This window comes from Argopecten irradians, chromosome 1 (genome assembly GCF_041381155.1).
Source record: "Argopecten irradians isolate NY chromosome 1, Ai_NY, whole genome shotgun sequence".
NCBI classification, from domain to species: Eukaryota; Metazoa; Mollusca; class Bivalvia; order Pectinida; family Pectinidae; genus Argopecten; species Argopecten irradians.
The window spans coordinates 21,353,794-21,381,721 of NC_091134.1; the positions used below are offsets into that span (position 1 = coordinate 21,353,794).

The window sequence follows — 27,928 nt, forward strand, 5'->3', positions numbered from 1 at the left end:
TTAATGTTTATTTACTTTTTATAAACACAATAAAAATTTATATTGTTTGGGCTCTTTTTTGGTCCTCAAATCAATTTATTTTTTTCAACTAAAGAGTCAAGAAATCTGTTGACCTATTTGAAATATTGAGCTCATTCCTGAATCAATTGTAATTCTAATTTTGCAGCTTTAGTTGCCATGGTTACCATAAACATACAAACTATGCGTAAATTGAGCTAATTTTGAAAGTTTTCTTAGTTTTTAACTTAAAAACAATAGAGAACAAACCTAAAATTAACTGAGTATATGTAGGTATTTCAACTACATCTTAGAGGAAACATCAAGTTTCTTCAAGGATGCGCTCGATGGTAATAAAGGGACAAAGTTAAACAACAATATTAATCCATATTATTATTATCTATGAAATATACATGTTAACGATCGTTGCCATAGGTACTGTAGCTGAAATGATACACAACCACCATATCTAATGCACCAAGGGTGCACGAAATATTTGAAATTTAACAATTTAATCACTTAATAACAAATCTGAAAATTGGACAGATCTGCGGGACAAATAGTCACAGTCCATACATGTAGCTATTTCTATATTTATTATCTTGATTTTATCCGATAAATATAAAATTAAATGAATTTAAGTCCAAACTCGCACACCTGAAACACAAGACAGTTGTGTTTTAAGTCCATGATGTCATGAGAATTTTGAACGGAAAGCATTGCAGGTTAGTTTGGGTGTGCTTGTTGGGTAAGTCAATCTAAGCTTGCTGACAATAGCATCTTATTTGTAACTCGAAGTTTTAATTGTCACATTCTTAAATAAATATACAGAATATGTCAAGCGAAGTTATTATTATGAAAAATAAAAATTATGTTGTCAGACCGATAATTATTACATGGGAGTGACAACAATACAGACAGTTAATTTCAAAACCTACAAAACTGATGTTTAACGCTCATACAAAACCCAGGATCTACATTCAAAAGTAACAACCCGATAGTTATACAGCGGCGTGACTCGTAATTTAGTTTTCAGGCGACGTGACACGTATAGTTTAGTATACACGACATAATGTAAAAATAAACACAAACAAACATTTAATTATCACATGACCAGAGCGAATATATGGCAACAACACACTTTGAGACATCAGTTTTAAGAAGACGTCTCGTATCTATTGAACGGCTGATTCAACGAGAGTATTTAAGGGCATTCGCTCGGACAAACAGTAAGTAATATTCGTTATGAAGTAATACATTTGTAAAATATACCACATTTAGTAATTTTTATAGCAAGTTATATTGATTTTTTTTCATGAAATATCTATGCGTCATCATTTTAAATAAATATCCCCTATTTATTTAGTGATATTATATGTTACATTTGAATTAAGTTTGAAAAAAAAATCAAATGGCTAGTTATGGTTTGATCGGATTATTGAATATAAAGGGATAAATAACGTCGTTAATGTAGTTTTTGATGTTATAGAAATAATCAAATCTTGTTTATAACGAGCATTTTCATTGGCTTAACCGCCCATAACGGAAAATGATTCCAGTGAAAAAAGAGTCCCTTAATAAACTTGAAATTAAACAGTAGAGTGAATTATAAGTATCCATTTGGATAGACGTTTTTATGCTATGACGCTATAAAGCAAACAATTGAGTAGTCTGTCATCAGTACACAACAGACGTTTGTGTCACATAAGCATAAAACATGTAATAAGCTAACCCTTAAATATTCTACCCTGGAGTAGCTGAAATCTCCAATCCTGATGCTTTCAATTTGTTAAAACTTGTTAGTAACCCGTTAGAGTATATACACGTACGTCAAACGATTTTAATTTCAAGAAAATAAAACTTGATACATAATTTTAAATGAATTGCCGTTTTATGAATTTAAAGTGAATAGTCGGGCAAAGAAAACCAGTCTAAATGCGTTCATTGGCCTTCCAAAAGTTCTCACATATTAATACGACGGCCAAGTTCTGCTTACGTTTCCCAGTTCTGACCATTAAAGTAAAGGAAAGTTGAAAGCATTGAAAGCGAGGCTGCGTGTAAATGTAACCACGGACATAGTCAGCCGGGAGGACGTTTAAGGATTCCTATACTTTAAATTAATTTCTTCGTACGCAGACAGATTTTGGCGAGAGATTTTATTTTTCTATTTCATAAGAAATTAAACTGGATACATTCACACCATTTTTACCGACTTTAGCCATCCTTGCCCGACTGTTCAATTTAAGAGACATTTTATGTAAAAGCAGTCATCACGCCTGAACAGCAGACGTCTGATTTTTAATTAGAAAATCAACGATTTTTTTTCTCTAAACAGTTTTATAAGATTTACAATTAAGTCTATATTAAAACCTAGTACCGTTAACCAATATGTTTTTGTGTCCACAATATTTCTCGTTTTCAGAACATCCATGAATACATAAATTCGCGATTCAGAGCTCTCACTGACAATCGTACATTTATATGATTATTTTTTTATACAATCAGTCACGAAAATTTGTATCTAATTTTTTATACTAAAGCTTTTTGAAGTAATATATTTCGTAGCTGTACAATGCAAGTATAGACAATAATACAATGACAGTCATCTGTGCAGTTTTCTCTCGTGATATCTTTCATAAAAACATGGACATTTCATGCGTCACATCATATGATCTGTAAACAGATTAATACGACTCCAAGACGAATACGCATATGAAAGTTGTAAATCTGTACAAAAGAAAACATTTTCTAATATCTACTCTCCACATAGACCTAATGCTTCTCATTCTGGTTTATTTAAATGTTACAGCGATGCTGGTTTTTGTTTTCTTGGCCATGTGTGTAACAAGTGTAACAGCACAGTCTCATCATGAGCCACCAAGTAGGGTCCATGGATCATCTAACCAAGGCCCAGGTGGAGGGTCAATTCCCGCGCAACCCTCTCCCCCAAGCCACGGAGATAATATTAGAAATGAATCGATAATGATAACGCCGGGAACTGGTGGAAACTCTATCTCCGCAGAAGGCATAGATACCAATGAGCCGCCGGATTCCAAAGATAAAGATCGATTTCCGGATAAGACTCTCGCAGTGAACGAGTCTGGAAAATTTCCACGTAGAAGATTGTCCAATTCTGCGTTTCGATCATCTGATTTCGTCATTTGCGCCACCGTTATTGCGACCATGGCCGTCCTACACGGCTGTCTGTAACACTCAGAACTGCCATTATCGTAACTACACGTGTGTGCTTAGTTTGTGTCATTTTGATTTAGACCATATTGGAACATCCTCGTTACTCCGGGGATTACTATCATCGTCGTTATTTTACACTAAGTCATAGCAAAGCTGAAAGCAGTTCAGGAGGAAAGAAAGGCTAATCACAGGCCTACAAAAGCGTCACCAAGCCCCAATGTTAAGTCATACAGAGATACTGTTATTCGGTTCTTCTGGTGTACATCAAAGGACCAAACTACCTGTTTCATCTGTTCTATTGTCGCACACAGAGCCTTCAGTTTTGTTATGACTTAGTTCATATATAACCGTAGTTTTGAATCTGAATTAGTCTTCAGAGTCATATTTTAGCAGCTTAATTGTGACACGCTAACAATCTCATTTGTGAGGAAATTAGAATTTAATTGTGTGAAAAGATGTGCTCTGTTTTCTACTTGTCTGAAGTATTGCATGTACACAACAAGACACCTTCGTTCTCTCGTGAAGTATTGAGTACAGAAAAGTCAAACAAACTGTTGTTTACGATTTCCTGTACAGTATTATGTTACGGTTGGTGCTTGTTGATTATGTCCTGAAATGGTAGTAGAATGAACAAATTAATAAATTGAAGCTTGCACCAGACTCATCATCTTCGACATTTCAAGGGTTTCCTTTACTGTCGTTATGTCGACCCCCTTGACTATGCCATAGCAAAACTGGAGGCATTTCAGGAGTGAAAGAATAAACCAATCACATGACTACAAATATTGTAGTCTTTGTAGGATTGTGAATAGTCAATTTCTCTGTAGAGAGCGACGCCCAACTTCAAAAGCATACTGTTTACCGTTATTCGATTATTTTGATGTACATCAAAGAAGCAAACTGCCTTTGTTATTTGTTGGCGTAAAGAGCCTTCAGTTTTGCTTTGACATAGTCCAGTGATGGAGTGATTGTAGCCCTGGAGTATCGATTGTGGAGACTCATATGTGTGCACTGCTTTGTTTTGAGCCTGTTTTTATTTTTATTTTAATTTTTTTTTAATTTTTTTTAAAAATATTTTTTAATATCCACGTATTTATGATCAACTTTCGTTCTCCAAAAACATACATATTGTATTTCATTTCTTTGGTAATTTTTCTGGGTTTATGAAGTAAATATGGGCATATCGTTGACATATGCGTTATGACCATATCTGTCTTTTTCATCATTATTTCAACCCCATAACAAAAACAAAATAATTAAGCAAGAATTAATTACTTATATACATGTATACTAAACTGCAATTTACCTTTTAAAAATTACGTATTGGCGGTAAGCTAATAACTTAACGGGAAACATAAAACATTTGTTTACAGAGAACGAAAAATGATTACAAATGTACAGGAGCTTATCTTATTTTTTGTGTGTTATCCCAACTGTCATACGAGTACTATGCTAATTTGAATAAAAATGCTTATATCTCTTCACCTGTTGTCGGATAGTTGATTTGCATATTAGAATATGTTGGTGTTTAATCGGCTCGGTTTCGTAACACATTGTATAGTTATGATGTGATAAACAATGTACCAATTTTGCTGAACTTTTGAAATTCTCATTGACTTGAACTGTTACATTTTAATGATTCGATTTAAATAATAGAAGTAGCAGACAAAAGTATATTTATCACATAATCCGCCTGATACCCAATGGTTTCGCCCGTGTAATATTTTTGCATATGTTACTAGTGTGATATGACCTGTAGCGATTATCATTGGCTAAAAATTCATTGTGACGTCAGACAGAAATAATAAAATGACGTAAGGAAAAATGACGCGACGTCAAGATAACGAGGACGGCGGGACAAAATGGCGGCCTTTGCTGGATTTTCGGAATACATTTTGACGTAAATTCTTTGTTATGTAGGTATTTGTAGTTATGTGATAAGAAGTATCTTAAATTTGTGTTCATTTCATATTAGATTTTATGAAACTAGTCTCGCCAAGGCTCGCAAAAATAACTTCTTAGACTCGTTTTATAAAATCTCACATGATATGAACACTCATGTAAGATCCTATATATATACAAGTCTCACCAAAACCAGTACTCGTGATAAACCAGAGAAAATGTAAAATACATGTTCTGGGGCCACAAATTTTAAGTTATATGTGCCGTTAATTGTATTCATGAATCAAAAATATCTTTTGATAAGTTATTCACCAACGCAAATTACCAAATGTTTGAGATTTACGATACTTACATTGCATAGATTTTAATTTTACAAACGAAAATAAGAGCTGAAAATGATTTTTACAGCTTTCAATTACAACGTTGTGAAATGAGTACATACGGACAGTCCACGAAGAGAAGTTGTGATCTACAATTCCATTTCACATTTTTACAGTAATCTGCATGTACGTTTTCATCTTAAAATACAAAAGTCATAAAATATCGTTCTCTGGCTTCGAATGGTGTCATTGGCACGTCATACATTAATAGACGTCATCAGATTTAGATTCGTGATAGCGACGTGTAAATCCTTGTGTTCTATGTGCAGTCTGAGCGACATCGGGCATTACACAAATGATTTATCTCCGCTCGGTCACTCCGGTTGGTTTCCCATGCAGACCACTTCTCTATAGAGACCATCCACTTCCCCAGATGTGTATCGCTAAGGCTTTGATGACGTTGACTATTCCTCCTACAGCTCATCTAGATAACTATATGTGCCGGTGTCATGTTATTCACAAGAACACAGCGACCACCAAAGACTGATCTATGTCATGACTATGGAAAGAGGAATTTTTTATCTGTATTTCCTCTTCCTTGGAAATATTGAACACACATAGTGCTTCTTAAATACTTAGCAAAATCCCACTTCATTTGTCAAATTTAATTACCATTGCCTGCCATCTTGTGTATGGAGTTAAACTCTGAACAGGAACACACTAGGTAGGCCTATAAGTTTAATTTGAGAAAACTGGACCTCTTCAGTACTTTTCTGAGAAAGCGACAAGTTCCAAGATGGCTCCTTGTCAGTCATGAAGTTCCCTTTTCATTCACAAATTGCAATTAACAATATGTACAACTAAGGTCCATAGGAGTCCTACATATGAACTTTGAGAGATATCCCTGCAGTACATTCTGAGAAATACTGGTAAGTTAAACATACTTCAACTATCAAAATCAATGATGGCTGCCTGTTGGCCATCTTGTTGAGTGATCGGTCCCTAGGTACAATATGCACAACAAGGTTCCTAGATGAATCTATATATGAAAGAGAAACATCCCTAATGTACTTTCTGAGATATATCGACAAGAACTGTTATCAGACGGAGGGATAAACACAGACGAAAGGCGCTTTGCAGCGTACCATCATCAGATAGTTGACTAAGCTTATAGACTAATCTTTTCCACACACATATTCATGGCTATAGAAAGAGGATTGCTGAAATCCCATGAATACCTGGCATTACTTGCCAGGTGGTGACTAAGTCCTGAAAATGTTCAAGCAGATGACGTACATTGTTTTTTTCCTCTCCGACATGTAATATCTCTTCAACAAACAGATGGTCGTCTTTGAGCCTCTTTTAACAATTGACCTGGTCATGTGAAGGGGGACCATGTAATAATCTATCTCATTTCTGTTCGAGATAGGTTTGAAACGTGCTATCATGAGTTTGAGTGTTAGTTGTAGAAACAATATTAATAATTTGCTGTCACTTTAATTTTGACGACAATCGTCTGTCAGAAAGTGTGGTTCCCTAATGTTTGATGAAAAATAAAGACTCTTGTCTATCTCCAAGTCGTTTATTCATTCATTACTCTATATCCTTATTCCTTACATTAACATTCATACACATGCATTCCATAGAGAACCAACTCACATTATTTTCATTACTGGTAACGATACATCTCCAATTACTTATGACCACAATGATATCACAAGTTCAGAATTTAGAAAAACTGAAAAAAATGTACATTCAAACTTCAACAATGAAGTTTTTAAAATGAAAATTAATAACAACAGTGACCTTCCTATCTTTTTGGAAGGTTATTGTAGGTGCTGATTCTCTCAATATGATAATTATACACCTCTTTTTTCAAAGCACTTAATTTACAAAGCACAATTAGAAGTATGGCTACTATTAAATATAACAGAATAAAAATGCTTTCACATTTAATGAAGTTGTACTCATTTTAAGACAACTTAATTTTACACTTTAAACAATATAAATAATGTCTCTGTCATAAACGGACTGTTGTATTTATTTACAATAAAATACAATGCACATCAGTATCATCTTACCATCCACCCCAGCGTACAGAACATCAAAGAGTAGCTTTTTGTGTTCTGATACTAGAAAACAGTTGACTCTGGTATCTTTTAGTGCTTCAAATTGTTAAGTATGGCTTACAGTTTCTGTGGATTTTGTTGTTGTTGTTGTTGTTGGTTTAATTGAAATTTAGTTGAATGTGTCTTTAAATTTGCAGTTTGACAGGTACCATAAAAACAACAAATTTTTACGACATGACGAAAAGTTATAAAGAAATATTTTTTATAATTGCATTTGCACACAATTAGACCTTTGGTTTTTAAAAAGATCATTACTTAACCCCGAGTCACAGATTAAGTATTTAATTGAAAGTGTTTCCATACACATTATACAGAAACTGTTAGTAAAACAAAAGACTTTCTGTCACAACCTAATAAAGGTAGGAGCCCATTGTATTCAATAACTTAATGTTTTATCATTTCAATACTGATGATCACAGCATAATGTATTGAGACATAAAACATGTAATTACTGAACTCAATTTTGTTTTACCATGTAGACATGAAACATTATTTCCATTCATTGAGCCCAAAGCACTGTATCCAGTATACATTTCAGAATAATATATCTATTTCATCACTGAAGAAGATTATTAAATAATTCTACACAGTGATGGAGTCAATAATATTTTGATGATAAATAGAATTATTTCATTCAAATAAGTTATATGCTTTTTTAAAGTTCTTGGGCAAAACTTTCATGAATCACTTCCACAATAATTTCCAGTCAATCTTGGTTCATGATAAAAAACATCCATCAAACGCTTTAGGGAAATTTTACGAGAAACGAGACAAAGAAGACGAGAATCACTGGAAAATCACTTTGGCATATATGATTTGCTGAGTCTGTTGATGACTTCTGTGGACCATTCCAGCATCTGTACCTCTACATCCCTCTCCACTTAATTGCCTTGTTCCCAATAGTTATATATCACACTGTCTTTATAACAACACCTCTCCATCAATCCTCAAGAAACTCTTCATCCAAATTCACATCCTGGAACAGGAAAAAACAGAATGAAATTCACTTCCAGTTTAAAAGGAAATCAACTATTATTAAAATATTTGTATACATGTATGTGTAATTGTATGACCAATTTTCCTTCCCATAATTCCACAAAATTAGAGAAGCCTACAATAAAGGTGGATTATATTCTTCTCATAAATTCAAAGATATCTCCATTCAATTTCACAGCTGCAAAACTTGATCTCTGCGAAAATGATTTGAAACGGAAATCACAACATTACAAAGCTGCGAAAAATTTTTTAGTTTACAGTAGCTATTACATATTTAAAATCTAGTACTGATACTATCACACAACCCCACCCCTACTGAACTCATTTTAATGTAAATCGGCTATAGCCTATAGTGGCTCAGAAATTGTGTTACCATTTTGAGTATGTAGTAAGTTTTGTATTATATCACTGTTATCTCCTCAAAAATAAAAAATACAACTTGTAAGGGTTACAATGTTGACCTGACCCTGATTTCTCGAAACAAAAGTGCAGATTTAAGTCAAAACTTTAAGTTTTTCTCCTTATGTAACTTATATGAAAATTTATGACTTAAGTCAGTTTTTGACTTAAGTTTGTTTCGAGAAATCAGGGCCTGTTATGTTATAATTGGGTGTAAACACATAAAAGGTAAACAGTGACATAGTGTCACAGAATTATAAATGATATATCGTGTATAATATCAACATACAATTGAGGTTACACATATGCATAAATTGATTAAAGGCCACAGGACTAATTATTAAGGTGCTAAATCATGCTATTTGTCATCACCACCATGCCCTTATTTATTACCTAAATGGACTTCTTAGGCATCATCATTAAATTATGATTTTCTCTGGCTGGTTATAAACTGTGGCCTTCTAATTCTCAAACTAAAGCTTCGCCATACAAGCGTCCTAGTCAAAAAATACTAGACACTCAAAATCATCTTGAGCATTATTTTGGTCTAGCAAACTTCAGGATTTTGATATGTTTTACTGTATTAGTTTCAGGAAGACAAAATCAATATTGAACCCATCTTTGTCCTATGAACGAAAATATGTCCTTTTATCAACACTTTTATTTCACTGGCATTTTCATCTAAAGCAAACACACACAGCAAACATCTGGGAAATGTGATTTGACAAAGCATGCATTGCTTTCATCTCAATGTTGAGTTGTTGCAAGCCTTACATCCAGGCATGGGGTATTCATAATCGTGTAATATCATAATCGATTGTAATTAATTACATTTTCTCAAGAGTTACATCCATTGTTTTGTGGTTGGAACTTTTGATTTTAAAAACACATTGACAAAGACACTGAAAAGATTAGTAATCAAATGGTTATATAATTTACTCTTTCCTCCAAGAAGTCGTTAATAATTTTGTTAGAAACAACATTGTTACTTGGTTAAGTAATACTTTCGTCATACAAACTTGAGGATATATGTGTAAATGTATCAGAATTAGACATGCATTTTATATTTCTACCTACTAAGCAACACCAATTGTTATTATGGTTGATGTTGTTTAGATAATATGCTACACATTCACCAAATTTTAAGCCCCATTTGGAAAATTTGTAAACTAAACCAGGTAAAACAAAAAAAATTAGCACACTAAACCAGGTTAAAAGGACAAAATGGCAACCTTAACCAGGTTAAATGGGCGAATTGGCAAACTAAACCAGGTTAAACAGAAAACTGGCAAACTAAACCAGGTTTAACAGAAAATTGGCAAACTAAACCAGGTTAAAATGGCAAACTAAACCAGGTTAAAATGGCAAACTAAACAAGGTTAAACAGAAAATTTGCAAACTAAACCAGGTTAAACGGTCAAAATGGCAAACTAAACCAGGTCTAATGGGCAAAATGCAGTCCCCCAGATTTGGAAATAGAGGACTTATATCAATTAGATGTTATACTAGACCTATTCTTTTCACCAAATAGGGATTGGTACTAGTAAGAAAATAAATTAAAATTTCATTCAACTGCTGAAATTCATATCAAACATAGTTTTAAAATACATGTGCTAATAAAGTTTAAATCAAACTTTAAAATTCATATAAATTCAGCTAATCCTAAATTAAGGTTGTAGTTTTTTTTTAGCCTTCCATAATATATTTTTAGCCAATCATTGTCATTGAAATGAAAAAAAACCCACCAAAATGTGCCTTTTGGGGAGGTAAAGGATATCTTTATGAATATGTACCCTGGTAACACCACTAGAAGCATTCATTAGCTAAGTACATAATGCACCTAAACACCAAGGTGAAAAGACGATATACAGTGAGCCTCTTACCTCGTCATTTGTTAGCTCTTTGTCATCTACTGCCTAAAAGGAGAGTGGTGTGGTCACATTTAATAATAATCACTTTAACGAGGACCAAAGAAACATCGTTTGTTATCAAGCGGCAAAATAAACACAGATATTAAAGCAACCAAATCCCAGCAAAGAAAATAATGCAACAAAAACATTGAATAAACTTGGAATGGAAACATGGAGCCTTCTGTCCTTTGTGATATGTAGATCAGTCGAGTAATGCAAGACCTCAGGGTTTATAAATGTAAGATGAAAGATTCTGCATGTTTTGCCAAAACCGTCCTCACAACTACTACAAACCAGGTATTAGTCAACTTCAAAGTCATTGGGGGATTGAAAAAATTCAAAAAACAATAAAATTTAAAATGAATTCAATGTCATCACCTATATCAATAAGCAAAATACTTATATTGAAAAACAAGCACAAAGAACATTTGAAAAGAGATAATGTTTTGTGGTATCAATATCAAAGTTCTGGCCAAGTAGTACTTACCGACGCATCAATATTATCCATATTCAGATTCTCAAGGTCTAGTTCTAATTCTTGTTCAATGTCTGCCATGTCTGCGCTTGATAACTGTCCATCTTGTGTTGGTGCGTCAGCAGGCTTTTGGGAAGGTTCTGTGGCTGGTGCCTGTTACCATAAAAAATTATTATTTCTGTTCTGTAGTGATGTTATTATCTATATCCGAACTTGTCAATCTCTATTGTTCCCATAACAGAGAGTTTATAAATTATAAGATAATCGGTACTGATTCTTGTATACAGTATAAAGAGTAAATTATACACCTGTAACAGTTAATTATTACATCAGTAAATTATCTTATAAAAGTTTTAATACAATAATTTTTAATGAAATAAGAATGAGATTGTTTTAGACTAAGCCTTCATTTTTTTCTTCTTTTGCATCCTCTTTACAGCCAGAGTCATATCAAAGTCTATTTTTTGTATTTTTTTCCCAACCAATTACTAACATTCTGAAGTCAAGTGGCAGTGTCATAAGAGATACCTGTGGTACAGGGGCTGAGGCTTCCTCAAACTGTTCATCATCATCTTCATCTTGTGCTCCACTCGGAGTGAAGTGGAATGCCCCTCTCTCTTCAGCTTGATTCATTTCCTCAACTGGCACACGGCCTGAGTTGGGCTACAATATATAAATACATAGATGAGACTGCATCTAAAACCCAAGATCTCCAATGACATGTTAGACTACAACACACAACTTGCTGAAGTTAGTGGTGAAACGCTTTGCAGTGGTCAGTATTCTCACTTATTTATAGGAGTCACCGACAGAAATCAAACACTGAACATGAGAGGATATATATAATCAAGAGCAGATCAGAGATGATTTTGTTGACTTACCGGGACATTGGGGTAACTGTTAGCGGGAAGGAGTTGAGATCGCTGTGGCCGTAGGTATTGTTCTGTTTTCAGTGCCTCCTTCAGACCAGGAAACAGGTTTTCATACTCATCAGGAGCTGCCAGGGAGCTGGCTGCTTTCTGATTCACTTTGGCTAATTGTTCTCTCCACAGCTCTACTACCCTATAAACATACAACGCAGCTTTAATTTGTTAAGTGTGGATTCAGCAGTTTAAAATGAGCTAACTTATTGTTCTAACAGCTGTAGTGATTTAGGATGGCTTTTTGTGTTTGTGTGTCATGGATGCATGTATAGTAAAAGTTGCTGTCATCAGAACAGTTGCAAAAAGATAACTGGCCGATAATTTTTAACACCTTCATCATTTTATATAGCAGACGTCATATTATTCAAAAATGAGATAGAACTAATTATCATATGTATAACCTGTAAATCCTATATACAATTTTTATTGTTGATCTTATATTTACCTTGTCACCTGACTGGGCAGGTAGGTTCTGGCAAAAAAAGCCGCCTCTGGAATTCGTTCTGTCTTAATTAATACTTCTAAACACTCCTCCAATCTACAAATAATTACAATAAGGGCATGTAGAATTTACATAGAAATGTTAATGATTAAAATACAGAACAACCAAATACATGTTTAGGGATTAAAATCTACTGTTCATTTCATGTATTAATGAAGACAGAATTGTCTCCTACAGAGAATTTTCACGGAGATCAAAACATAATTCAAAGATTTGAGCCAATAATATGTAGTATTTTACATATATTTGATTCTAGAATGTCTTTTTTAATATGATTTTTCACAGACATGGTAAATAACTACTGTCTATGTTTTTCCTCGATAGACCTTCTTATAAATATGACAAATATTTCCCCCATTTCTGTAGCCAAGATTTAATGAGGGGAATAATCATAAATGTCACAAGAAATGATTGTGTAGCAGTACTGTTTTTTTGTTTTACTTCCAACAAAGAACTATCATGCAGCAATAAAAAAAACTTTTTGTAAAGCAACTTCATGTTCAAATCTACCCCTCCCCCCATATAAGGAGGTTTCAAATCTATAACCAAAACCTTAAGAAGTACCATATCAATTTACTTACTTCCCCAGTACAAAGTTAGAGATGAAAGCTACATTGTTTTGACCAGCTTTGGCGGCAGTTTCTCCAAGTCTGGCTACCATCTGACTGTTTCCTGCTGAGCTGGCGAGGAGTAAGAGACCACCGAAGTCCTGAGCTTGGTGTAAACATTCCTGGGCCAGCCCAAACTCACATTTACTTATCGCCAACTCTGCCAGCTGTTTCCATTTCTGTTCAGCCTATATGTGGTAAAAAAATCACTTGCTTATCTTTGAGGTTTTCAGGTTTATAGGATTACATTTCTATTTGTTCCTTCATTTGTCCTGTTTAAAGAACAACACACTGTACAAATCAGTAGAAAAATCTGTATTTAATCACCAGAAATATGAAACAAGTTTTAAAATTCCTATTGAAGAACAAATGTCTTACAGTCTTAGAGAAAAATAACTGAATATCTAGTTTGATAAACATGCATATTGTTTTCTTGAAAATGTGCTCTCTATCATTCATTTCATAAATGCTTATTCCAAAAAAAAAACCAATCTACTTGAAGGAAGGGGTCTCATGCTCTTTGAACATAATACTAAAAAGTAAGTAATTTGGTCAACAGTGACAAATGAAAGGAATGCCACAGTTAATTAAAACAGTACTAAAACAATGTTCATACTAGGCCCAGAGTCTTATCAGGCATAGATTTATTACAAAGAGTACTCTCATAAGTCCTGAAATCATAATTCAATCTTACCTCAGATTCTTTAGCTATTTGGTAAGCTATCTTCAGATCTCCTAGTTGTACAGCAAGTTCAAACTTATGTTCTGAGTCACAAGTTACAGCAAGAGCTTGAGACTTAAATCCCTGGAAAATTAAACAAACACAAATTCCCTTAATAATCCAAGCATTGATAATTCTGAAATGTAGTCTTGCACGAAATTTCTTATAAATTGCTTCAATATTTGTTACAATGCTGTAGGGTATTGAGAAATAATTTGTATTTATTTTAAGTAGTTTTATTTGTTCAAAGTTTTTATCATGTATGTATATAGTTATTTTAATGTATCAATACATATTTCATTGTAATAAGACCAGAATGTTGCCTACAATGAAAGCATCAACAAACCTGTTTTTCTAGGAAGTGGGCCACTCTTGTTCGATGTTCCTTGGGAACAGTAGGTAGAACCTTGTCGGCTGTTTCAAAGTCTCTCCTCATCACAGAAGTTTGATACTCAAGTACGGACAATAACAGCGAATAGCTGACCACGTTAAGTTCCTTATCACCAAGGTAAAGTCGGTTATCTTTGGGGATGTAGCCAAGCAGGTACATCATCCTAAAATAGAAAGAATTTATACATCACTGTCAGCACAGTATTATTACGTATGTATATAATCCTAAAATAGTGTACCATCGCCCAAACTGAATTAATACAAGATCAAATAGTGTGCCACTGTATAAACTGAATTTATTCATGATCGTAACACAACATCTTAGGTTGATGTCAAAACTATGTGCTTCATATGATCTGAAGTATCATGAAATTATATGCCACTGTCAAAATTGATTTACAAAGTATCATACATGATCCTATAATGGCTGAAAATGACACCATAAAAACTAATGAGTTTTTCGTTATACTAAAACAGATATTCTGACATTGATTTTACCTATCAAGGTGGGCGACTGTAACAATCTCTCCGCCGACATAGTAGTTGAGACGGTTGACACTGTTTGTGTAGATGAAACAGTCCCCAACCCAGATACCAGTTTTTACTGTCTCCTCAATTTCGCCAACCACCTGTTAAGAAATCAGGGTTTTATGTAGTAAAGTAAGATAATAGTATATTTGATTGAGGAGGTTAAGTAAGAAATAACAACAGTACAGAATGGTGTAACTATGAGAAAATTGACACAGGAGGACCAGACAATTTCTTTCATGAGTTATTTAACTTGTATCCAGAAGGAAAGAAATATTAATATTCAATTATTGTATCAAATCAATATGTTACCAAATGAGTTCCATTACTATACTCACTATAAATGGTTACCGATAACAATAACAAAGACAAATAAATGTTGTCCTCATGTCCACTAAACATCTATACACATGATTATCTCATCAATATTGTAGCCATCATTGTATTATCAGCACAGGGTACTAGTGTATAGAACAAACGTACATCGAAGGCCTCCTCGATTCCGTCCTCTGTGATGTCGTCCTTGTTCTCCTTGGCTTTCTCTACAGCCTCAGCATTGTATTTGAGTATAAAAAAGGAGTCGTCAGTGCATATACACACCAATTCACCATTCTCACTCCAGGACACCTAAAACAGTAGTAAATTTACTAAATGAGACAATCTACACATAAAAATCAAATAATCATGCACATGAGCAACAATATCCTTGCAAAAATGCTGTCTTTTCAAATATATGCAATTTTAAAATAAGTTGATTACAAGGTGAGTACTTACAAACTTGGGTGTGATTTCTATCCTTCTAATGAGTTCGGTACTGTCCCATTCATAAAAAGCCAGTCCACTGACTGACCTTACACCAAGCATGTGACCACCATATATACCTACAACAGAATCATTAACATGTGAACACAGGTACAACAGTACACAGGTACAACAGTACACAGGTACAACAGTACACAGGTACAACATATAACAGGTACAACAGTACACAGGTACAACATATAACACCCACAATGATGGAGTGATTTGTTTATAATAATAAAATTGGCTGCGTACGAACATAGCTGTTAGAAAAAATTGTCAAAATTGAAAATTACATATGGAGTTTAAGACAATAACTTATCTTATTTAACTCTATTCAAATCTTTTAATAATAGACATTTCTTTCCTTATTGCTCAGAACAGACATGAGATCTTAACACAAATCATGTTTGACATCACAAAATAAAGCATTTAATTGTTATAATATTGACTTGTTTTTGTTCATTTTACTTGTGAGGCCGTTCAAGTGAAAACAGATGACAACCTATTTGACAATTGAATAAATATTTGACATGAAGATCCAAACCTTACCTTCAGCACCAAAGTCAGGTTTAAAAGACTTCTGTTCTTTAAAGTTTTTGAAGATTTTCACCATACTGGTGCTTTCCCTTGTAGCATAGATGGACGAGTCGTTACTCCACACAAATTCCTGGGCTGACCCAAAGCTCTTGTTCCTTAAAGCCATAGCTGTGTATATAATGTATTCTCCATCTCCACAAACCACTACAAATCTACAAATAATAATGTGTAACATTAATAAACGAAATTTAACAGACAAAATTATGCAAATTTGCAGTTTCAGACGTTAAGTATGGCAGTATTTTTAGACTAAAATGACATAAAACCTCCACAATGCAAAGAAATTCACACCGATAACGAATGAACCCATCTCACTTGATTTCATTGAGGAGGCATCCTATTAGGGTATATTGCTTACCTTCCATTAGGGTTGTGGGCGACATTTTGAGGGTATATCTCACAGCTTCCCATATCTTTGACAGCTAGAGGTAGACGCTCGCCATCCTTGATCTCGGTATCACTGATGGCCTTGATATTGGCCTGTTGGATTTCTGAGTGTTTGGCCCAGATGATCTTTCCACTGTTATCCATAGACATTGCTGGCTCTTCTCTTCCGAGCTAGGAACAGATAATTTAAATGTACACGTCAATGTTATTTTTTCAGTGTCCAATAAATAGCACTTTTTCATTAAAATAGTAATTTTTTTCATAATTATACATACACATTTTATTTGTTGTTTTATCTGCTTATTTCCCTAACTCTGTCATAGTTTCAAAATGTCTTGTCCAGGGAATTTCCTGAGCTCTGTCAGTTATAAGATGTCTGGATCAAGAAATTTCCGTAGCTCTAATATCTATAAGATAAATTTCCCATGAAATTTGTAAACAATATATATGTTTACCTTGATGATAATGCTTCCTTCGTCATATCCAAGGGCAACATTATTGGATCCTTTCTGACAAGCAATAGTCCACACCCTCTCTAGTCCATAGTTCAACGTACTCTCCAATCTGTAGGTGTTAGCATGCCAGATACGAACTGTCCCTATAAATAATACAAGATCACATTGAACAATTGGTCATTAACAAAATTTTCCTACCAGATACAGTAAGAAATTATGGGGTAACCAAGTGTACCAATGTAGCATTATATTTACATTATAATTTACTCTCTCCTGGAAAATACATTATCATATCTTTCCACCTTAAAACCATTTTAAATACAGTAAGTAATGTTTTTTTTTTTAAAATTTCAGTCTCTTTTTAAACCTGACATACCATCTTCTGAGCCTGTCATGATAATGGGGAGTTCTGGGTGGAAGGAGACTGTTGAAATGTTTTGGGCGTGTCCTTCCAGTGTCTGTACACAGGTCTTGTTCTGTCAAAACATCAATGTTTTTATTATATATTTTTATATAAAACTTTTAATTTTCTTTTTACATATTAAATAATTTGCTTTAAATTTGTTGTTCTAATGATAGGAAAATAAATACGATTTTATTTTAAATATACAAGCATATAATTAAGACTGAACTGATATGTATTACAAGAATTTTTTTTTTTCCCACTGAACCAAGTGAACTTCAACATCTTCCAAAAAAAAAAATCATCCATTCATTACAGGGAAACATCACCATAATGTTTTATAATCTATGTTACCTGGTAGTCCCAGATTTTGATAAGTCTGTCATCAGCTCCAGAGATAAGGTATGGCTTATCTCCCCCTGTGTAATAATCTAGACAGTTAACGCCTTTCTCATGTCCTTCCAGGGTGAAGTTTGGTGTTGGGGAGCCCAGCTGCCAAACCTACAAAACATAACGTTCAGTCCTCATAAACATTAATCAAAATAAAATGACTCATATATCTCCAATTCTTAGTTTACAAAAATAATACAAGGCTATGGCATATCATTTTCAGTACACCAAGGCACAAATATCTAGAATATTTAAGAATAGATGAAAACTAATGAAATCTACATGAATCATAAGCATATTATAGATTTTTCCTAAATGGAAAAATGAGTGCTTCTATATTTTAATGGTTGTACACCTCTGAGAAGTCAAAATTTTCTTGTATTAAACTTTTTTTCTCATATAGATTTTTGGAAAAAGGAGTTCATACCATAAAAGAAAATGGAAGAAAAAACATATGTCCGTGTGCTCGTTTTTGAGCTATTGTCACTCAAAGATACCTAGTTGACAAAATATTGGATTTTATGGGAATTTTGCCGTTTTGACCATATAAGATAGAGATTAAAGCCATAATTTCCTAATGGGGTGTTTGATATGTATGAATGTTTGTAGAATTCATTTTCTAGTAGTCTTCTTTAAAAATATATCAGTTTTGATCAAATAGACTAATATTTTTTCTCAGAATAACAACATATGCTACCCCTACCCCTTAATTTTGAGCTAAAAAATGCACCATTTGCAGCCATTTTTGCCAAATTTAACCCTTTACAGAAAAAGTTCTGGTATTAAACTTTTGTTATTATTTTGCATATCAATAGGGAAACGGTTGTTCTTTCTAAATCAGGAAGAAAAATTGGGGGTCCGTGTGCTTACTTTTTTGCCCTATTTGAATTTTTGTTATTTTTTCAGTATTTTAGAGAAAAAAATAAAAGTGCCAAAATTATCATTAAATGTAAAAAGAAAGTCACAAAAGTGTATCATTTCACATATTAATGCTAAATATTTTAATTACTACTAAGCTAGTAACGATTTGCAGCAAAAATTAGTTAAATACAGCTAAAAATGATGGCGCAGTGATGATTTAAGTAAAAACAATTTCAGGAAAAAATGGTAAAACGGTGGCTCTACTTGAAGCGAAAAAAGACACAATTTCAAAATGGCCGCCAAATGGGCCATTTCTTAAAATCCCCGTATAAAATAATCTACTAAAAATAGAAATGTAATTTTTTGACAAAATTTGCATCTGGCAACTTGCTACATATACTGATACATTATATTTGAAAATCTCATAACTTCTTTGGTCTATGTTGAAACGAGACTTCAACGGGACTGAAACCTCAGAAGAATACATCCTTAATGGTCCTAGCTAGTCTTAAATGACATACAATGCAACACGATTATAAGACTCAGATAAAGCACTTCTCTACACTGTGACAATCATGTACATATTAATTTTAACATTATAAATTAATTACCAGTAACTACATAAAAGTGTTATTAGATATGTATCATATGAAATTGACTGAGACCTCATCCCGCCTACCTTGACAGTCCTGTCGAGAGAACCACTAGCGAATGTGTTGTTATCTTTAGGATTAATGATGATCTGCATCACATAGTGAGTATGGCCTTCAAACACTTGTGTGCACGTCCACTTCTTCTCCCAGTCCCACAACTTGATCAGCATGTCGTCTGTTAACACATACAATCTTGGTTAATGGAAAATAAATCTCACAAACAAAACTTAAGATGTCTTATGAAACTTGTATACATACTCCTAAAGTACTAAATGGCAGGAACAACCAGCATGTTAAACACTACTGTGGTTTGGTTAAGAAATATACCGTATTTTCCAGATAATAAGTCACACCCATGTATAAGTCGCAAAGGCCTTTATTACGATTTTTTCAAGTTTTGTACACGTTTAAGTAGCACTGGTAAGTATGTCACACCGTAAAGTTAGGTCAATCTATCCACATGATCCTCTGTGTGTCGCTTGATCACTACGTCTAATGAAATACTGTAATGATTACCGATCGATCAGAATAACTAAAACTGTCTGTAAACTTGTACTGTAAATAAATACCTATATATATCTCATTTGTGGTTTGGATAGCAAACCACATTACAATTATTTTTATGGTGACATGCAGAAATGTATTGCTTTGAATAATTGCTTGTAAATGTTTATACATGTTTTATGAAATTAAAACATTAAAACAATCAGATGTTGGCAATTGAGTATAAACATTAGAAGGACAAGAAATCTGAAATATTCAAACTGACCGCTGCTACTAAGGATAAATGGCTGTGTTGGATGAACGGCAAGAGAGCGGATGTAGTCCGAATGAGCCTCAAACTGGTGAACTCTCTCCAGTGTGTTGTAGTTAAACGCCCGGATTGACATGTCATCCTGGAAAGATCAAAGGGAATTATTCAGAGAAACAAAATTACAAAATACTGTTCAAGAAATTTAAATCATTAAGCTTGCATATATGCTTAATTAAAGACAAATATACATAAAATAATGATAATAAAAAGACTAAAACCAAAATTGGAATAAATATCACTACTTGCTCAGACAATATTCCTCTCTCTTTCTTTTTCAAATGTATGACATATGTCATATATTGTGTTAATGGGCGTTTACATACTACATCCAGAATTTAGTATGTAAACATTCCAACAATACTAATGACTTTTTTTGTGGTAACTCTTTGACTTACAGATCCCGTTATAATCCAATTCTTCCTAGGGATGAATCTTGCAGACCTCACAGGCAAATCACATACTTCAAAGGATTTTATCAATTGCTGAAATTCAAAAGCCAAAGAGTATTCAATATGTTAATGAATCATTAAAATACGGCCTGTTAAAAAGTATTGTCACTAGTTTCCTATTTGAAAGAAATGTATTTTATTTCATTTTAAAACACCCTTCTATTAAAGTGATTGGCCAGTTTGGGAGCCTTGCTATTCGAAATATAATTTCCTTCCGAAATTCACATCAAAACCCAAATCATTTTGAAGTTTTTTCTTTCAAATATGTGGTAAAAATATCTTTTTATGTCAGTAAAAGTAGTTTTTACAGGTATAATCTGGTTTTTTTCTCTCCAACAATTTAAACTGACAACAGTTTACTTACTTGTGATTCGTAGTTCCATATATGAACATTGCCGTTGTACAAACTAGCCAACATCCATGGCTCAGATGGGTGGAGGTCTACACATTTTACTCGGTCTGACCTAGCAGACAATTTCCGCTTGATATCTAAACGAAGCGGCTGAAAAGAAAAACAATAAATTGTTATAAATTATATAGCGACATAACAATCAATAAGCATAGTATCTTCAACTTGAAAATTTATTTTTTCATAGCAGGTGCTGTTATCATTTTTATGGAAACACAACATGTTATGAAAATAGGCCAATGACATGACCCTGAAATTTTTACAATTCCCCTATTTTTAGTCTAATTCACTCTGCGAAGACTCATTGCTCAACCCAGATACAGGTAAGATACCGACCTATTCAACATACTCCCTTTGCTTGAAATTAAGTATGAACAGAAAAATGCACACCCAAACATTGGTTCAAATCCAGGACCCTCCCCACTAGACACTAGCAGGATGCAAAACCAATTGACTGACATTAGATACACTTGACTGGTCATTGATTTCGTTGGTGATCGACCTGTCGTAGAACCATTACTACTAAAACAAGTAATGGACTGATCAGTGTGGCTTCTTCTTCATTTAGGACCAGACTCAAAAAATCAACGCAGCTGACCCTTTGGTCCTAAAGTAGGGAGGCGGCATTATTTTATGTTTGAAATTTTGTTTCAATGTTTATATAGCCTTTTTCCTTTCGTGTAATTTGGTGTAAACTAGCCTGTCGGCTTCACATCAGACGATATAAAAGACATTTCTGAGATTGATTCCATCTACAAAGCCGATCGTCCATAAATACGGTACTTAGTACAGACACTGCAACATACAACTAATTCTAAATTAGTTAGCCCCCCCCCCCCCCCCTTCTTCTGCAATTTTGACATGTGAAGTATGGTTATTTTTAATTCTTTGTTGCTACCATTACGATGCTAAGAGAGTAATTACATATTCAAGCGATACGGATGTTTATCACAACATAATCTTACCATCTTCGTCTGTTATTCTCGTAAGCAAATGCTATTCTGTTTACCACACGATAAAATAAGTGTACGTTTGCTAGAATTACGTGGCTCCGTCCGGCTTCGTGTCTGCCCATGCGTTACCGGAAATCTCGTTGCCGAGAACGACGCGAGACTGCTTCCGAAAATGGCCGCGAAACAAGCACAGACACTATCGCGTTCCTCATTATGAACTGAAATCGGGTGGTTTTCAAGCTTGATTCGTCAAAACACTTTGGACTAAATGTAGTCTGCGTGGTCATCATTCCATAAAAAGTAACCTGGTTGGTGAAAGGAAGGACTATTTAATTACTTGCAGCATAAAAAGTCTGTTGACAAGGAAGCAAACGGGTGTCTTCAAGTTTTGAGACGTCAATATTCGACAAAATGAGAGTGAACGGCCTTGTCCCGGCTCGATTTCTGACAATCATTGCACATATGGTTATCGTCATAGTAATTTTATGGTCACGAGTATGTTTCTCTTTTCCCCTCAACATTTTACATGTTTGTATCATATATCTATATGCCTATTAAAATGGTATCGGGTTGTTGCGGTAACAAGTCGTTTTGGTAACATAGCTGGTCGTTTCGGTACATTGTACGGTCGTTTCGGGACACATAGAAAAGTCGTTTCGGTACTTTTATGTAGTTTCGATAGGGTTATTTTATGACGCAATCAAGTTATTTCTCCCAGAGATTTACAACAAACACATATATATATATATTTCAATTGTTTTGCCTTTATCAGTGAAATAGATTATGATATTTACAATACTGCCTTAGGCTCAATAGGAAAAATGTAGTTTTCTCTAGATAGGTTCATAATTTTCACTGCGAATATACTTGTCTTTAAAAAAACTTCCAATCTCTTATAGAGTAGAGTTCATAAGCTGTGAAAATTTAATCGAATTTGATCATGTGTAGTAGTACGTACTCTTCGACATATAATTTTCTATGGTCAAAAACGGACACTTTAATAAATACATATGTAGTGACATTGGTATGGTAATAAGTACAAATAATGCATATTAATCCATTTATCTGTTTCCACAATGAAGTAATGTTACTTGTGGTAAATAGTTCTGTCGCTGACAAGTTCCTGTGGACGTCTCTTTGATGATGAGTGTGGATTCAGGTATGATTGACGGGCATGCGGCGCTTGATTTCTCCCCTTTCAAAACATCAATGGCAATCGTCACTAAGTCCCATGAGTACATGCATATGAGCCAGTTTCACAAGACGCATTGTAAAATTATCTAGATTTTTTTATCCGGAATGGTATGTTGATCTTATACCATTTTGATACTGGTTAATGCAGTATTACAGCAGTTTATGGTACAAACTTGTAATTGTATTTTAATTATGTACTTAAATAATGTCATTTCAAAGCTCTATTATTTGTGCTGATTATGGAAATAAAATGCAAAATTGCCTGATAAAAAAACTCTGTTTATAAAGTAATTTACGAGTGTTCTGTAGATTTTATAGAGGAGAATTTGGTTGCCAATTGAAATCTATTACACAGTACGTATTGAATTTAATACCATGCGTTGATGCAAAGAAAGTTGCTAATATATGCCATGAAAATACAAATAAATAAAGAAATGTTGAGTACAAAAAAACCACTAAAAAGTTCTTTTCGGTACTCCCGAAACAACTTGTTACCGAAACAACTTATTACCGAAACGACTTGTTACAGAAACGTCTAGAATTCTTTAAAAACACATCAGTGAGTACTTAGACACTAAATAAAAATCACTCTTCAGCCAAGTTCTGGCGTCATTTTGTCAAAGAGTGCTCTCTATTAGTAAATATTGTTAAAGCCTTTTCAGCAATGCATTTTATAAAGTGTAGTAGAAACATACATGTACAGTTCCATAACAATAGTCTGAAAAGTCAGGGTCATTTAAGACCGTACCAGGTTTAGAAACAGTACTGTACCTAGAGAAAAAAATATACTGACCAGCAGTCAGTACAGATGTACCTGGCAACGGTCCCACATGGTATTCAAACACGCAACTCAAAGGTAGAGGGCTTGTGGTAATATATTGAGACATCTTAACCGCACAGCATGCTCTAGAGCTACTTGGTCATTGAGAATAAAATCAGCCATGTCTCGCTTCACTTCCCCCTCATTTCTTGATATGTTACTGTTTGCCTTAAATCATCCTCGATACTCCAGGAGTTCCGATCACTTACAATCTCTACACCCCTGTTCAGATCTGTTATTAACTGCAATGATTTATTTTGTATATATTAATTAATCTACCTAACACCTGCTAAGTATGCCTCGAATTAAATCCTGATTAAATATATGTATGATTGTAAATTAATGAAAGCCCAAATCCTACTAGCCTATGTGACTCTGCCCCCGACACTAGACATGCACTTTTGACGGAAATATCAGAGTGTAGATACATATCAAAATGTGAAAATCTTTGGGAAAAAAGATAAGTTATAAGAAGTGTTAATGTAATATGCATAAAAAAGGAGAAAAGATAAGTTATAAGAAGTGTAAATGTAATGTGCATAAAAATTATGATGATTAAAAGAAAATAATAGATGAATACATAAAACAACTTTTCAGTTAATGAATATTTTGAAATATTATTTGTAACACATAATATAGATTGTAAATAATTTTGTGTTAGATAATTCAATTTCTGTCTAATTTTGTCAGGAGGATAATGTAAAGCAATGCCTCCCCTTGAACTACACAGCTGATGAATTCAACACAAAAGACACAGAGTAAGTATCATTTGAGAGTTATTTCCCTTTGCACATAAAAAAGAAATTATTGTACAATTACATATGCTAGATACTATTTAGCTAACGAGGTTTAAAATGAAAGATAAAAGCTGCATGTACATGTTACAGATATCACTCAATTAATTAAAAATTAACATATATATTATTAACATTCAAAAGAACTCCAATTATTTTTTAAAGATTCAGTGCCCTTGTATTCTATTCATGTGTGTATTTTGATTGAATAGTACATTTTAATTAGTAGATAAACCTACAAATTTATTCTCCTTTTGTTCCATTTTCCCTGTTACAGGATGATCATTGGGCTATCAGTGACGCTTGGTCTATTTGTAATAGAACTTATCGGCTTCATTGGTGGTATCTCCATGTTCATGCCATTCCAAAGTTTACTTTGTATCCTTTTTGTTGACTGATACAAGCATGGTACAATAATGGTCGGTATTCCATATGTAACAAGGGATAATTTATAACAATACTATAAAATAGGAAATTTCCCTAAATAATTTTTTCCTGAGCTTATAACTTTAGCCTGACGTAGGTAAAAAATATTGTGGGGAACGTTTACTTCAGTTGTTAACTTGAATGAATACCTGAATGGCAAATTTTCCCAGTTCATATCTTTAATGCTATAGAGAAAGCATTTGGAAATTTTGTTTGATCTCTATATCGTAGATGTCGGAAATATGTGTATTAGTTTAATATGTCCAAATGAAGCAAAAGAAGCATATCCATTATTGTAAAAGATAAAGTCACTTTTGTTTAAACAACTAGGGGCAAGTTGATAGTTTTAAATGCTGAAAAATTAAAGACTATTCTTATACTTGTATGCTTAGAGATATGAATGAATTTTGTTTCTGGCAATAGTGAACATACATACCATTGTAATATCAAAACAAAATTGTTTAAGTGTTGTTCCTTGATAAACGCCACAATTTAGATGACAAAAGTTCCCATAGGCCTGTGTCACCTGATGTATGTTAAGTCGTTAGAAATATTATTCCTTGACTCGTACCTCAGCTATAAGTGCTCACTGTGGGGCGTGTGTGTCGCTGTCCTACTACCTATTCTGGTCCTGGCCGTGCTATAGGTACTGGTACGTGTTCGCTTTCTGTAGTGCCCTACCCACGGTGACGGAGGTGATCACAATGATAGGCGTTGGTTGTTGCAGACGTGGGTTATAGCATTAATAAATCAATTAAGAAATTGTATCATCAACATTATCATTTTGATTTTACGCATCAATGTCATACATACTTGTCACCTTGCCTTCTGCTACCACTAGAAATGACAAACAATTCAAGCCAGAATTGAAGTAACTTGATAGTATGAAGAATGTCTTGTGAAGTTTTGACCCCTTGAATTTGATTTGTCTCCTTGACAACATACCAGCTACAGCAGCCCATGCCTCCGGTGCCGTGACTCTAGTATTCTTTCTTTTCCAATTATGGTCATGTGACTATTACTGGTACGTGTTTGCATTCTGTGTGGCTCTTCCAGCAGTTGGAGAAATCTTAACCATGATAGGAGTGGCATTCTTTAGGAAAGGTACAGCATAAAAAAGGACAGTTCCCTGCAAGCAGTGTGAGGGACTGGGTCCCAAATTGGATGACCAAAAGTAGAAGCCTTGATGTGTCAATACCATTCGTCTTCATAAGAACCAGATCTTATGAAAAATCACTGTCATACAATTCAATGTTATTGACATTTTTTGAGTGATTTAGTATATTAACTGATTTTAATCATTAATTTTTTGAAAATTTAGTGCATGTGCATTATTAACTTTGCCCAGTATAATTTGCAAGAAATATAAATTGCTTATAATGTACCATTTTTTATTGAAAGCACAAAATATCTATGAAAATAATATACTGTGTCTTATGCTAGATATGAAATTCAATAATGTAATTTGATGACACAAGGGTCATTAATATTGAGTAAACATATATAGATAGCAGTTTTCAATAATTCATATTTTTATCTGTTGAAATACAACTCTTTTAGTAAAAGTAAGAGTAGATGTAAATCATGAGTTTTGACAAAAAATATGAAATATACAAGTGATGTTTTTACAATGTAAAAGTATGCATCAGGAAAATGTGAATGGTTGTGAGATTATATTCATTGTTCATATTGCCGTCCAAAGTCATGTACCAAGCTGTAGACTTTTTGTAGAGCTACATGTATTCAGCTAGATCTGTATTGATAATGTAATCGCTTGAAATTGAATTATTTAATATCTATGAAAATAATACACAGCATTTTGTCAAATTGTAGACTGCAGAAGTGTATATAAATTGAATCTTGGTCTCAGATGTTGTTATTGAAAATGTAAACATAATTTTGTAAGTCTAAATTAAGATTTTACTCAAATGAATCATTGCTTTACCGTACGCACTCACTAAAATTTCAGTTAGAAGGGTATATGCAGGTTTACAGTTTACCAAGTCTGTTATCTCTTTTAAAAATCCTTTAAAGAGTGCAAAGCGATGTCTTTTTCCCCCCAAAAAGCAAGATTGAATGAAAATACAGTACAGCAGGAAATCAGAAAGAAATATATACATATATGTACTTAATATACATATCAGATGTGCATGTATGTGATTCAATTGTATATTTCTACTTATGTATAAAAATGACTGTATTTATTTAAGTAAATAAAAAAGATATATTTATATTCTTGATATCATGTTATGTATCATTTTAAAAACTAAGCCTTCGATTCCAAAACAGTTGAACTGGACTAATATCCTTTTGTCTATAAAATGAATAACCAAAATATGGATGATTGTCATATTGCTCATTAGACTATTTGGGTATATAGAGGTTTCCCAACAAGTGACTGTTGATTATCATGTTTATCAAACTTCAATTTACATTGTATATGTTAATTTAGAAAGACAAGAGTTTGGCCTAGATAAACAAGTCATTTGTTGGAGAACTTGTTTACACCGTGGTGATCAGTTATTTC

The 27,928-nt window shown here is 33.6% G+C and overlaps 2 protein-coding genes and 1 long non-coding RNA gene across 5 annotated transcripts; 2 read left to right on the top strand and 1 right to left on the bottom strand.

Annotated features, from left to right (window-relative positions):
* Positions 1-50: 50 nt before the first annotated feature.
* On the top strand, positions 51-4,673 carry LOC138320629 (uncharacterized). Its single transcript, XR_011208223.1, has 2 exons — positions 51-1,226; positions 2,807-4,673. It is a non-coding gene; the product is annotated as an uncharacterized lncRNA (long non-coding RNA).
* A 2,301-nt stretch (positions 4,674-6,974) lies between these two features.
* LOC138320609 (coatomer subunit beta'-like) lies at positions 6,975-22,322 on the bottom strand. Of its 2 annotated transcripts, XM_069263708.1 has the most exons (22): positions 22,180-22,322; positions 21,170-21,307; positions 20,752-20,838; positions 20,312-20,438; positions 19,569-19,717; positions 17,993-18,139; positions 17,612-17,711; positions 17,236-17,378; positions 16,752-16,951; positions 16,346-16,545; positions 15,767-15,873; positions 15,476-15,619; positions 14,963-15,093; positions 14,421-14,628; positions 14,048-14,158; positions 13,327-13,541; positions 12,689-12,781; positions 12,202-12,382; positions 11,849-11,983; positions 11,333-11,473; positions 10,819-10,851; positions 6,975-8,516 (listed from the first exon to the last, which is right to left on the bottom strand). In XM_069263708.1, the coding sequence occupies exons 1-22, from the start codon at positions 22,180-22,182 to the stop codon at positions 8,481-8,483; spliced, it is 2,829 nt and encodes a 942-aa protein (XP_069119809.1). In that variant the 5' UTR covers positions 22,183-22,322; the 3' UTR covers positions 6,975-8,480. The 2 variants fall into 2 exon arrangements, with proteins under 2 accessions (XP_069119809.1, XP_069119816.1); XM_069263715.1 differs by lacking the exon at positions 10,819-10,851.
* LOC138320618 (transmembrane protein 107-like) lies at positions 22,322-27,634 on the top strand. 2 transcript variants are annotated; one of them, XM_069263729.1, is made up of 4 exons: positions 22,322-22,662; positions 24,872-24,939; positions 25,253-25,353; positions 26,350-27,634. In XM_069263729.1, the coding sequence occupies exons 1-4, from the start codon at positions 22,579-22,581 to the stop codon at positions 26,514-26,516; spliced, it is 420 nt and encodes a 139-aa protein (XP_069119830.1). In that variant the 5' UTR covers positions 22,322-22,578; the 3' UTR covers positions 26,517-27,634. The 2 variants fall into 2 exon arrangements, with proteins under 2 accessions (XP_069119830.1, XP_069119838.1); XM_069263737.1 differs by having other exon boundaries at positions 25,978-26,492.
* Positions 27,635-27,928: the final 294 nt, after the last annotated feature.